Source organism: Falco punctatus, assembly GCF_963210335.1.
Source record: "Falco punctatus genome assembly, chromosome: 1".
Classification (NCBI taxonomy): Eukaryota; Metazoa; Chordata; class Aves; order Falconiformes; family Falconidae; genus Falco; species Falco punctatus.
In genome coordinates this window covers 117,705,678-117,719,269 of record NC_137580.1, presented here as the reverse complement: position 1 = coordinate 117,719,269, position 13,592 = coordinate 117,705,678, and the positions used below count along the sequence as shown (strand labels likewise).

Here is a 13,592-nt window from a genome sequence, read left to right as displayed (position 1 = left end):
TGCTGGGAAAATGATTCTCGTTAGACGTGTTGTAAAAAATCACTTTACTCCGTTCTGCCTGGGAGAGGTGGTGGTCAATGAGCCCTGGGTTCCTTCCCCATCCTGACAACCTGTGCTTGTGTACAAGTTGTTTTCATCGTGTCCCACCATCTTTTGGGTATTTTCAGCTCTCCACTCTGGTCTTCAGCCCTGGTCATGGCGTTTTCTAGCTCCTACCTGCCTGTACATCGAGGAGGCTTGTGCTCCCATCTAGGGATATGGCTTCATACCACCAGAATTAATAAACTTGTTTTTGAAGCTCTGCCTGGGGAGCTGGAAGATAATGTGATGTTATCTTCACTCTGTATTCATTTTCAAAGAATTTATTAAATACGGAATCATTTTTTTCTCAGATATGGAAGAATGAGATGGTGATAGATTACCCTGTCTGCCCTTGGCCCCTCCTGCTATTATAATTGATCTAATCCAAATTTCTAGCGATGAAAATCACTAATGGTTCTTTTGGAAGAAGCATGTGTGTTTGCTGAATTTCTAAGAGAGTTTCTGAAACATTGGCCAACGCATTCCTTCAGGGTCCCCCACATGTCTGTTATCCTGCCTGGAGGGGCAGGAAGGAAAGGATGGAGTTTGAACAGGATAATGTTATTTTGCCCATCTCATGAACAACTTGAATTTCAAAAAGATGGTTTCCTGTTCCCTGTGAAATGAAACAGCTTTTTTGTGTGCACAGGCTCTTAGGATTACTGCACCAAGTAGGAGATTGTAGGGTGAGTTCCTGCTCAGAGTCTGGAAGAGGAGGAAGAAATACACAACTGAAAAAATTGGTGTCTGCAGACGGCATCCTGCTGCCGTTCTCACAAACAAAAAAATGTATTGCAACACCTCAGAAAAAAAAAAATATTCATGTATACTTGTGAAACCAGAGAAATCTACAGCATGGGGATAGCAAGGACCAACATTTCTAGTCACTGCTGTCTCTCCCGGTGCCTGTGGTGCTTTAGCATCTGTCCTTGTGTATGTGACTTGCTGTACCCACAGCCCGGGGCTGAGTGAGCCTTGATGAATGCCCCTTGCAGTCTCCATAACCAGCGATTGCATCGATGGCTTCAGCCACATCCATTGACCTCGAAGTGTTTCAGCCACAGACATTCCCCTGTGGCTAGTAGTGCTGGCCAGGGCTTTCTTCTCGTTTGTGTGTGATGCAGACCTGGGCATAGTGTTAATAAGTCTTACTTAGTGAGGGGTGATGATAGCAATAGACTCCCACATACGACCTGGAAGGTTCAGCTGTGAAGATGGAGGTTGGCCAAAGTACAGTTTCATGCTAATTAATTGCAATTGCTTTGTTCTCAGTTAATGGAAGATTCTAAAATATCCCGCTTGTAGGGGTGATACCTAGCCTGTGCTTTGCAGAATGTAGGTGCAGCCCCTAAATCCACTTGCTTTTCAACCCCCAGGCAGACCTGGCAAACCAGTACCTGAAAGCTGGCATGAAGAACGTAGGCACCGTGTTCCTGATGACCGATGCGCAAGTGGTGGATGAGCAGTTCTTGGTGCTGGTGAATGACTTTTTAGCATCAGGTACATCTCTCATTGCTTTGATTTCTGCTCTCCCCCTTTGCAATGTAGTTTTGCTCCAAGTGTTTGCATCTGAAGTTCTCAAATATACAGAAGGGCGATATATGAAGTAAGCTAGGAGATACGTGGGTTAAGCTCTAGAGCAAAAGCAGTGCTGAGGTCTCCATGGTGAGGATGCGCTCCATCATCTGGTAGATTTTCTTTTTCTGGTGTCTTGTACCTAGTTCTTGCATACTTCATGTTATACTGCACACAGTTGTTAAGTGACGTGCCTGTTGTGATATTGCAGCTGAGGACAGAGCCGAAGGAACGTACTGACAGATGAGGAGTTTGACCTATGGATCCAGTGCAGCCACACTCTAGTTGTCTAATAAAATAAGATTATTCTTGGCTAGAATATTTGACTGGGTATCTGCAAAGCCACCAGACAACCATGTCTGTGTGTATTAACTAGCTGCTTATCCCATTGCAGTCCTGTTCCTCTTTGTCTTTTCAGATACATTTAAGATTTTGAGTTCTTACTTAACAAAAACAACTGCAGAATGGTCAGTGTACCTGCCAGTCCCTGTTTCCCTGCGGAGCCCAGCACCAGTACATGTGGGTGAGCAGTCCCCATGCTGGGCGCGCTGCAGTGCACGTGGGGGTGTGCAGCTGTGCCAGCGTGACTGCACTGGGTAACTCAGGGTGGGGGGATTCCCCAGACTCCCTGCTAAATCACTGCTGCTAACGGTGCCACTTGTGGCCTTATTTACGAGTCGGAAGTGGGAAGACACCAGCTGGTTCAGGTGACCTCTGTGGATTGTGAGGGGTGGCGAGTTGACAGCACGGTGGAGCGGTAGTTTGTGAGTAACTCCAGAGTTGACATATGTGGCTATAAATTGTCCAGATGGCTTCAGCAGCAAACAATCCCTGCTTGTGATGAATCTGTAAGCAGGAGTAAGGACAGGGGTTGTTGCGGAGGATGGTGAGTAGCTCCCACCACCTCTTATGCGTGGTGTAGACAACTCAAACATCTCATGACTCAAGGTGAAGCTCTGCAGTGTCCTTCAGCAAGAGGCAGGCTGAGCAGCCTGGCTGCGGGATGTCTATGTCATCTTATAAGGTGTTCTGTTTTCCTGTGCTTGCTCCGTGGGGAAGTGGGAGCAGGTCAGGGTCCTCACCCTGGGTCCAGGGAGGCAGTGTAGAATTGCAGCCGGACTGAGGAGGGGACCGTGCAGGGACGGTGACTTCACATGGCACGACCTGGCACCCACCCTGATGGGTCTGGCTGCTCTCGGCTACCTGCCTGCTTGTTTTTCTTACTCGTTTCACTTCTTATCATCACCTAAGAAGCTAGAACAAAAATATATATTTTAGTCTTCCTTATAAACGAGGACTATCTGATTAGTATATTTTCCTAAGTGATTAGTGCTTATATTGACAGTATCTCACTCAATAATGATGATTTCAATCAAATCAGAAGCCAGAAAGGAAGTGAACAGGTGATAAAATAAGGAACCACTAAAAAATATATATTTGGTCAGGGACATTTTTGGCCATCAGTTGCATAACTATTAACTTTTAATAGTTTCTGAAATATTTCTAACTTTTAAAACATTTTGGTGATCTGGGAGTTATTTGACCATTGCTGGAAATGGCATTGAACATCTGCAGGAGTTGTAAATGTAAATAATTTGTTTGCAAAACTAAAATGATTTCATTACTGTGTACAGCATATTAGGTATTTGATTTTTGGTGGGTAATCTAATTAGCACTGTAGATCAGAAAAGAATGCTGTTTCTGTACTTTGATTCAGTTCTGTGTTTACTTTGTGCTTTTATAAGGGAGTTTGCTCTCACAAGTGTGGGGTTTTTTAGCAGAATGACCTTTTGTGCCGCCTGTCTGCTGCTGGAGCCTGCGGGCACTTGGCACAATGATTTTTCTCAAGGAAGGGGCTGCCCTGAGCCCCTGAAGAGGGAAGCAGCTGCTTCACTTTGCTCTAAGACTGCACCAAAACCCAGAGCAGTAAACCAAAGCCTGCCCTTTTTTCTTAGGTGAAATCCCTGACCTCTTCCCTGATGATGAAGTTGAGAACATAATCAACAGCATGAGGAATGAAGTCAAAGGCCGGGGGCTGGTGGACTCCAGGGAGACTTGCTGGAAGTTTTTTATAGAGCGTGTTCGACGACAGCTGAAGGTGAGACAGAGCTGAAGGTGGGACGGTTGGGTCCTCACCACGGACCTGGGTGCAGGGGCACAGCCTGGAGCTGCTTTGGGCTCCCTTGCAGGGTGGTCAGATGCAGCCTGAGAGGCTTTTCTGCCTGTTCATGGGGGGAGCTGTGATTCTCTCAGCGAGCAGTACTAAAGCAGAGGAAATGCTGTCCGTTGTCATCACTTCTTGGGCTTTAGAAAGTGCTATGGGAGCTGGAAATGTTCTTTTTCAAAAGCTGACCAGGACCAGTCTTTCTGTTTTCAAAGTCACGCATAGGGGTTTAACTGGGGTGCATCAGGAGTAGGTCTGGCTACTTGGAAAAGTTGCACAGGGGATCTTCATATTGTGGGTAATCCATAGTCAGAATAACTAAAGGCAAAGGACCTGCTGTGCAAAAATGCAATGAGCTGGGAGAACATGTTTGCAAATGCTCTTCTTTCCATTCTGCTCTGTTTTGAGATTTCTCTCTTTTAAAAAATTCCTCATTCTGATAAAAGCAGATTTGAGTTTGAGCCACCTCAACCCTTTTCTGTGCTGGCTTTCAGGGAAAAAAAAAATCCAGGCAGGCCTGTGGTCCTGCCAGCAGAATTTAGATCCATTCATTTTAATTCCTGATTACACCACTTGAATCTAGACACCGGTTCCCTGCCAGGCGCAGCTTTGTGTCACTGCTAAAGCAGGGAAGTGTGGTTACGTTAAACCCTGGCTGCAGCTTTGAAAGTGTGCCAGGCTTCTGCTTTTGACCATAGCAATGCTTAACGCCACTGCTTGTTTTTATTGCAGAGAAAAAAAGAGTATTTACTGCTGGATGGTGCCTTTTCCAGGTCAGGGCTCCTGGGAGTGCAAGGGCAGAGGTGGCTGTACCCTTAGCTGGTGGTGTGAGATCTTCCACTGGAAGGGGCCGGTAGAGTCTGGGCTGCCTGGCTGGAGCCTGGTGCCTGCTCCCCGCGGTGCCTTCTCACCTCCTCCTTCCCACGGCTCCATAGGTCGCGCTGTGTTTTTCACCCGTGGGGAGCAAGCTGCGCATCCGCAGCAGGAGGTTCCCTGCCATCGTCAGCTGCACGGCCATCGACTGGTTCCAGGAGTGGCCGCAGGAGGCCCTTGAGTCCGTCAGCCTCCGCTTTCTGCGAGAGACGGAGACCGTGGAGGTGAGCCCCTTGCTGGCACCTGGGGGTGTCCGAGCTGTGCGGGGGCTGGAGCTCCCTGGGGGACAGGCACTGGCCACCCTGTGCTGGTGACAGCCAGGTGTGACCTCGTCCATCCGTGCAGCGCGAGCAACGCCGCACGCAATGAGGGCAGTGCTGCAGAGAGGGTTTGCTCACCTTTCTTGCTCTCCAACGCTGATCCAGGGCACCTCGGTGGCTGTTTGGAGAGGAATTGCTGATAACACGATCCTGCATTAAAATAATTGAACAGTGCTTGAAATATGGGCCAGGTCTTGCAGCCAGGGGCATGGACCGCAGCAGAAGTGTGGCCACGGGCACGACGCTCGTGCATGTATACGCTGAGAGTGGTGCCAGTGAGGTGACAGCTTTGTGAATGAGAGCGGCAGCTTACAAATTGGTGCAGAAAATAATATTATGATTATTGCAGGGAACATACCCTTTCCTCTCCACATGCATGTCTGAGCATCTGTAATTCTCAAGGGCAAAAATATGTCAAGTTCTCATTGATGACAACCTGCTCCTAGACTAAAAGAGATTAATTTCTGTTTGTTTATCTTTTCTGGGCAGGATTTTTGAAGAATAAAGCCTACAATGTTTTCTTTTTATGAGTGTACACTTTCCTCATTTGTACCAAAGAAAAGACCAAATTTATACTTAAAAGGCTGTTATTTTTTAGGGCTGAATGTTAGAAAAATTGCTTGGAATAAGATAAAGTATAAGATAAAAAGATATAAAAAGAGGTATAAAGTACACGAGCAGACAAAGTTATTTTAGACATAACAAATGAAAAGGGATCAACTTAGTTATTACATCCTGGATTTTGCTGCAGCAGAATAAAAAGTTAATACGTTCCCATGTACGGCACAGGTCTGCATTATATATAGTTCTGTTTAAAATGGTTTCTCCTTGTCTTCTAATCTTGCCTTTAGGATTCAGTGAAAGATTCAATAAGCAAATTCATGGCCTATGTCCACACAAGTGTCAACGAGATATCCCGATTGTATCTGAGCAATGAGCGACGATATAACTACACCACTCCAAAGTCGTTCCTTGAACAAATCAAACTCTATCAGAATTTGCTATTTAAAAAGGGCAACGATTTAAAAGCAAAAATGGAGCGGCTAGAGAATGGCCTGCAGAAGCTCAACAGCACGTCTGCACAGGTACGCAAACCCTTTGGGGTGCAAAGCTGAGGGTTTTCCTTGTTCCTCTGTTAGAGACATCTCTGCATCCTGGTTCAAAGGAGAACTTTACAGGCTGAAACTACAGTGTGTAAAATTTGTGCTAGATCCTGGCTCTAGTCTGGGTTCCTGGAGGAGCAGAAGTCATGTTTGGTACTGGAAAGGAAAAGGGAAGAGGTGTGTGTCCAGTCTCTGCTCTTTGAGTGGTAACCATGAAAGATCACAGTCAGTAAGATGAGACAGGGATCCGGCTGGCTGTGTGCATCTTCTTTCAATGGTTACGTTGCAGCTGCAGTGACAGAACAGCTTACAAGGTACAGTGAGATCAGTGATTTTTGGAGCTGCATCCAGAAAATCTACAATAACTTCAGCAAGAATCCTCTCTTTCAAACTAAACAGAGTATCCTTTTAAAACAGGGCTGATGCTCATTTTTTCTTGCATTATGCTATCCATCTTTAAGGAAAACTAACGTATGTCTGAAAGGTAGGTTAGCTGTCCCCAAGTCCCTCTGCTAGTGAACAACACTGGCCGTCTTGTGGTAATGCCTAGGTGTTCTGAGTACTTCACAACCTCTCTGCAGTGACACAAGCTGCATTTCCAAGCTTTGCTGTTTACATCTGTTGCTAAACTCCCGTTTTTCTCTCTATTTCACATTCTGTTTACTCTTACAAATGTTCACTTATGAGCCTCTACTGTTTCAAACGGGTGTCTCCTGAAGCTGCTCCAAAGAAATGCAGGGGGCTGATGTGGGTGAAGGACTATCAGGTTCAACCCCTTCCATATACATGCTCTGGGTAGTCCTGGTGGCATAAATCACGTCTGTCATGCTCAATAGGATACATGCCTTTCTGGAGGGTGATGTATGGGCTTTATTAGTGCCTCTCAACTCTGATAGTCTGCATCTCACTTCAAACAGTTGCTTCCCTCATGGTGCAGGACAGGCCTTTGCAGGAGGGGAGTGGGTGTGTTTCATGTCCCCTTTGCAGGTTTTAGCATCTTCTTTGTAAGGATGCAGCTGAGGTGGAACAGCCAGTAGCAGGGAGCACCTGTCGCAACCAGGGATGCCTGTGGACGTAAATCATTTCACAGCTGTGGGGTGCTGCTGTTTTTGCTGATGCCCCAGTGGTGGACAAGTTGGGTTAGGTCTGTCTTTTATTGGGAGCAACCAATATGAAAGTAACTTTTTGAGAGGAAACGAGTCCCTGTAGCATTGGTTAAACATGGGGACCCTTCTGTGTTCTTGGGGAGTATCTTCATGTGGGTGTTCTGTTGGCAAAGTTTTGCTGATGAGCTACAGGACAGGTGCTGAGCAGTGGTGGTGGAGTGGGGAACAGATGGGAAGCCCGTGGGTTTCCATGGTACCCCACAGGGTTGCGCAGGTTTTGCTGTTGCAAGAAGGAGAAAAGAACGCAAAGTTCATACCCTGGGTGGAGTAAGGCTGGGGTGAGAAGCGCCTGTTTGAGAAATTGTTTAAGATGCAGAGCAGTGAGGACAAATATGTCAAATTTGAATCTAAAATTAGCGCTGGGGGCCTAAAATTAAACACCTAAACTATCAGATGTATGCATTAGTCAAAACTGCTTTTGATTTGAAACCAGAGTGTGGCTATTTAGCAGTACTGGAAATTGTACCAGAATGTTCAATCTTGGATATGGGTTTAAAAGTCTGAACTTCACATTCACCATACAAATGATTGGTCTTGGTGCTGAGGAAGCGACAAGTCCTGTGTCTCACGTGGGTGTGTCACCTCCAGATTGTGTTCATGGTGCTTGGAAGTGATATGCTGTGGCATTTTTTTATTTTCAAAGCAGAGGAGGATGATTTTGATACCTGGTTATGCCCTAGGTCTGAGGACTAGTGCTCCCACCATCAGCATTCTCGAGATTCCTGCTGCTTGGATGCCATGACAAGTTAATTATGAGTTTTATTTATTTCTATAAACTTTGCAGTGTTGCCTCAGCATGAGGGGGGTGTTGTGCAAGAAGTTGCAGAGTACTTTTTGTCTTAGCTGTTTCATTTTCAAATTAATCTCTCCCCCTTCCTTTTACTCTTCTCCCCGCAACCTGCTCTTCGGTTTTGGTTTGTTTGGGTTTTTTTCTTGGTTGGGATTTTTTTTTTCTTTTTTTTTTTTTTTTTTTTCTTCATGATCTGGACACCTTGATACCCATTGACCGACTTTTATTCTAAATAAATGTCTCCCATTAGCTCACATGCCCCACCGTCTTTCCCTGAGGACAGTGGCTGTCCTCAGTACTCAGAAAAGCAGAAGCCAGCTTCCAGTTATTAGGACATAATAGACTTGGGAAGATGTGTGGGATGAGTCATTTGTTTTTCAGAGTGATGTTCGCTATGAAGAGGTCAGCACTCTGTTTCAGAGCCCATTGCTGAGTAATTTTTAGGATGACTTTAGTTAATGTTGCATCATTGGATTCCAGATTCAAGTCTTGCTTGCTCTATCAATTAATCGCCGACCTTTGTGATGTATTTTGTGTTCTTGAAACAAGGCAGGGACAATCAGATAAAATGAGTCTTCTGGGAGTCTGCCCTCCAGGTTTTCTGTTCTTTAATAATTCTTCTTATGCGTCCTGGTGGGAAGCAAGCACTTCTTCCTTCCCTTTTGGAGTCACAGTATATTAACCTTGAATCTCTCCTTTGCTTTGCTCTTTCCCTTTCTACCTCACGTTACTAGTTGCTCATCGGATTGTCCTGGACTCAGAAAGCTGCTCACTGGTTTTTCACATTTCTTAGCACTGTTTGGGACCGAGTACTGACCCTTTTCCAGCCCATAATGATACTGTGTGTGCTAGGGCACATGCTGCTCACATGTACTAGGATCCATCTGCTCACACCTTGACCTCGTTGCTGTCCTGGTGTTGCCCATGGGCAGGTTAATAGTGTTCTCTCTCCGTGGGATGCTGTCATTCTGCAGGCCACCTCAGCCTTTGTACTGGCCATGCCAAAGAAACAGAAAATAGCTCTGTGTACTAATTGGCATCCTTTTTGGTTGGAAATCTCTTTTTGGTGTGAGAGAGGGGAAGTTTGGGTACCTTCTGGTAGTGTGACATTTGTGGAAAGAGGAGAACTTTTCATGCCTGCCTTTGTATCAGTGCTCTGCCAGGGATGGCTCCACCAGTGGGAGCACATTTAAGGTGTCTGCTGTGCCTGTGCCTTCCCAAGGGCGGTGGTGGGAGGCCTCCCTGCTCTGTGGTTTCTCATCAGGCATTTTTATGTCTGGGCATTAGGATGTGTGGGAAGGGATGAGAAATGGACGTGACAGACTGCTTTTGCTGTGGATGGGAGTACAGCCTTAAGAGAAACTTGTTTGCTGCGCTGACGGGGTGAAACTGGAAGAGTAAAGTTCATAAACACACATTCCCTGTGCCACCCCCAGGATATCACTAAGGACGCTGGGTCTGGTTATTTAGGCATGGCTCCTGTTTCTCCCTTTCCACTGCACAAACACTATTAAATCGTCCCTGCTCAACTGTGAGTGAGCTTCAGCCTCATTGGGGAAACACAATCCTTTCCTTTCACATTCCAAAATCCTGCTTGTGGGTAAGGGAGGCTGGAGGTCACCGTATCCACCCTAGATGTGGTGTGATCTATTGGCAGAGGGTCCAGCAGGCCCCCCAGGACACACATCACAGCTCCAACCCGCATCCTTTCCGCTGGGAATTTAACACCTAACCCAAGCCCAGGTGGGCAGGGGCCTCCGCTGTAACTTGCAGGCTTCCAAATATTCCTTTCAGGTAAAACCACACGGAATTTCTTGCTTTGTTTAAATCTTGACAACGTTATAGCAAGTCACCTGCCCTTCCCTTACTGCACGCGCTAGGCTGAAAGCAGGGTCGGTCAGGGCGTTTGTGCTCGCCGGCTGCGCTGGGGGCTGAGTTTACACCTGCTCATTTTGTAGCACTGCTGAGTGCTAGCGGGTTTTAATCCCTTGCTTGTTTTGTTGTGGTCATGTAAACCCCTAAAGCTGCCATTTATGTATGTATCCAGCACATGATTACTGATTTTTTGGACAGAAGGTCACAAGCCGTATCTGCCATCAGCGAAGCCTCTCACTTCCATTTCCCGCAATCCCTGAAGACGTGGAGCTGAACAAGAAGCTGCCGCTAGTTTTCCGTCTGAAGGGATTATGTGCTCCTGCAGGCCCAGAGTCATTTGGATTTACAGTCATGTCTTTGTCCTGGTGAAAACGGCATTGTAGTGGCAGGCAGCAGGAGATGACGGTGGATGAAGTTCACAAAATCTCCTAAGAAACTGCTCTCCACCTGAAGCTGATGTCAATAGCTTCAGTTTATAAGACTGCAAATTGTGCTCTCTCTTCTGGTATAAAAATGGAATTGTCAACAAAAGCAAGTGTCTGACTTCCACGACATATTTTTATACAGGTAAAGACGTACCTCAAGAGCTCAAGCAATCCTTTGAGCCTGATGTCAGGACAGTGAAAATCTCATGGTCTGCACAAAGCCTGTGTAAATTCATTGAAATGGGTGCTTTTAGAAAGAGACTTTCTGTCTTCGAGTGAGAGCTGGTGCGAGTTCCCCCACCACGCAGAGGCCTCAGCCTGCTGCTGGAGAGGGCTCCTGCCTTGCTGGGTGTGAGGAGCTGCCACCACTGCCATGCCTCTTGGCTGCTGCCTGAACAGGGGATCCCTTCTCGAGCTCATTTGACATCGCATTTTAAAGCCCCTTGAGCCTCGGAACTCTGGCAAGGGCTGTACCTGTCAGCAGATCCCAGCTGTAATCTTTCTGGTGTAAAAAAAATGCCCTTGCCACCCTAAGTCTGTAGGACCTGATGGCTGTGAGGAAACTGATGGGATTGCTGCCTCTGCCGCGGGGCAGGGGATGGAGGGGGTGCGTGGCAGGGGCAAGCGGGTGGCTTTGGCAGCGCTGGGTCCTGGGGCACAGGCCCCCTGGAAGCCTGCACGTGGCAAAATACTGTGTGCTCTGTTCTGCTGGCGGCAAGGTGGAGAAGGAAAAGCAGGAGCAGCTGAATTGTAGCACGTCATCGCCACTGCAAAACACACATGCGCACAGCACATGCATGCCGCCTTTACCAGGGATGTGATGTATCATCAGATCTCATGTTCATGGATGTATTTGGCTTTATAAGGAGAGACGCGAAGTTCCTGGGCTGTGCAAAAAATAATCCCAAGAATACCTGAGATGAAAGCTTCCACCTACTTCCCGTTGGATCCTGCTCAAAGCAACGCTGGTGATGCCCTGGCACATCTGTCCGGTTTCCAAGCAGAGGCAGTGGGCAGGGAGGGGTGGGACACCCTCCTGAGCGGTTCATTCTGCTGGGGCTGGGTTCTCCCCGACCGGGTTCCTTACTGCTAGCAGGCTGCTCCAGTGTGTGCACCATGCGTGTGGGCTCTCCAGCTGTGAGCCAAGCCACCGTGAGCAGAGGAGAGCAGTGCTATCCCGCTAACAGCTAGAAATACTGCTTTTCTGGGCTGCCAGGGAATTGCTTGCTTTAGAGACAGGAGTTCCATGTGTTTGGGTACTGCTCAGCCCAGCTCCAGCGTGAGCCCGCGCTGCTGGGCAGGGCAGGGAGCAGGCTGGGGGGTGTTCATGCTCCTGCGTGTGTTTCTTCCTGCCAGGTGGATGAGCTGAAGGCCAAGCTGGCAGCCCAAGAGGTGGAGCTGAAGCAGAAGAATGACAGTGCTGATAAGCTGATCCAGGTGGTGGGAGTGGAGACGGAGAAAGTGAGCAGGGAAAAGGCAGTTGCCAATGAGGAGGAGCAGAAAGTGGCACTTATCACCCAGGAGGTCGAGCAGAAGCAGAAGGACTGTGAGGAGGACCTGGCCAAAGCTGAGCCTGCCCTGGCAGCTGCCCAGGCTGCTCTGAACACCCTCAACAAGGTAGGGTGATGGTTCCCATGGGAATCTGGTATCTCCCCTCTGCGTGGAGGGGGCAGTGTCATCTGATGGCCCCGGGTTTTGGGCATTATATTGACCCTCCTCCAGCTTCTTCCCAGCTGGTACCTACTTGATCCCTGGTGTAACTCAGAGTAGCCATGAGGCTGCACCACATTACCCTTTACTCATCGACATGGAGAGCAGGAGGAACTGAGGAGGGTGTCTCTGCTGTTGGCTGGCTCCACTGCTTCTTGTCCTGCCCCAGGAGAAAGGGGAGGTCACCTTACTGTCACCCTCTTTCAGGACCCAGGGAAGAGTGTCTCGGGGGGATCGCCAGCTCTGGGCACTGTCTGCGGCTCAGACCTGCCTGCTATCATGGAGGAGGGCATGCAGGATTGGGGGGTGGGCTCCAGGGCAGGGGCACAGGCCACATCTTGCTACAGTGTTTTCTGAGGCTGTTACCCCTGAGCTGTGGGGAACAAAGTGGTACGAAAGGAGACAGGAGAGGCTGCTGGTGCTTTCAGGGTGAGTGGCTGTCGGCTGTCTTGAAGGTCCTGTGGCAAGGAGCACGGTGCCCTGAGCTGGTCATAGTAGAGGTGCAGGAGGTGTTGCAGGACGGGCAGTGTGAAGCACGAGCACCCCTTTGTTTCAGTGAGCCGTTATCGATGCTGTTCGCTTGGGGTATTTCTGTGCAAGCACACAGTCAGCACTGTGGGAGCTGGAAAACTCCAAAATACCAACAAGGCAGACTTTCCACCCAGCCACTCGGAGCCGTGCTCCCCAGCCATGTGGCACGGGGAATGCTGTGCGGGCAGAGCTCCTGTGACCCCACGGGCCATGTTGGTGGGTGTGGGGTTGGCAGTTCGTGGCTGCAGCTTGCAGGGAGCACGGGCATCCTCTGAGTTCCCACTTGACCCGTCCCCTGCTTTGGGAAGGGGTCTGTGATGGGAAGGCTCTGTCCCCCTCGGTCTGTGGCACCATGGGGTAGTGGCTTCCTGCTGCCCACGGCAAATGCCTTGCTTGGCCAAGGGGAGAGATAGGGTGGGGAAGGAGGAGCAGAGATCCACAAGTGCAGTGGAGAGAGTGACTTCTTGGGCTCCTCCAGACATCTTTCCCTCATGAGGTCCCTGTATTGTAGGGACAGAACATGGTGACCTGAGGGTTTGGCCTTCTCCAGCTGTATTGGAGCTGGGTTTGCCTTGTCCTTTCTTTGTCAAAGGCGTTCTTCATGCCTCGTTGAGTTTAGGGAGGGCTTTTTGGTACCTTGGAAGGCTTTTCCTTCAAGGGCATTCTGGGAGAGTCCAACAGTTGGAGATGTGCCCGAGAGACACGTACCTGCAATTTATTTTGACCTACAGTTCCTGCAGCATCCTGGAGCGGCAGACCCCCCCTGCACAGAGGGCAGGGCAGCAGCCATGCACCAGATGCAGCTGGGAAGTCAGAGTTATTCCCATGATCACAGCAAGGCACGGCTCAATCATGCCTCGGACCACGGGTCAATTCCAGACCTGCTGGGGGACAGGAAAGCAACTCTGAGTCATCTGGAATGGGTTTGCTGTTTGATTAGCTTTCACGAAAGATGTGGCTTTGCTGCAGAGATGCGTTT

General features: G+C 48.5%; 1 protein-coding gene across 2 annotated transcripts in view; it reads left to right on the top strand.

The window, feature by feature from the left end:
* DNAH9 (dynein axonemal heavy chain 9) overlaps positions 1-13,592 on the top strand; it is a 209,062-nt gene that overhangs the window by 83,610 nt on the left and 111,860 nt on the right. For both annotated transcript variants that reach the window (XR_013929074.1, XM_080393177.1), the window contains 5 exons: positions 1,458-1,581; positions 3,612-3,754; positions 4,756-4,917; positions 5,865-6,098; positions 11,729-11,989. Coding sequence is in view for 1 of the 2 variants with exons in the window: in XM_080393177.1 (XP_080249303.1) it covers positions 1,458-1,581; positions 3,612-3,754; positions 4,756-4,917; positions 5,865-6,098; positions 11,729-11,989 (924 nt within the window). In the remaining variant the exon portion in view is untranslated. The remainder of the gene's footprint in view (positions 1-1,457; positions 1,582-3,611; positions 3,755-4,755; positions 4,918-5,864; positions 6,099-11,728; positions 11,990-13,592) is intronic.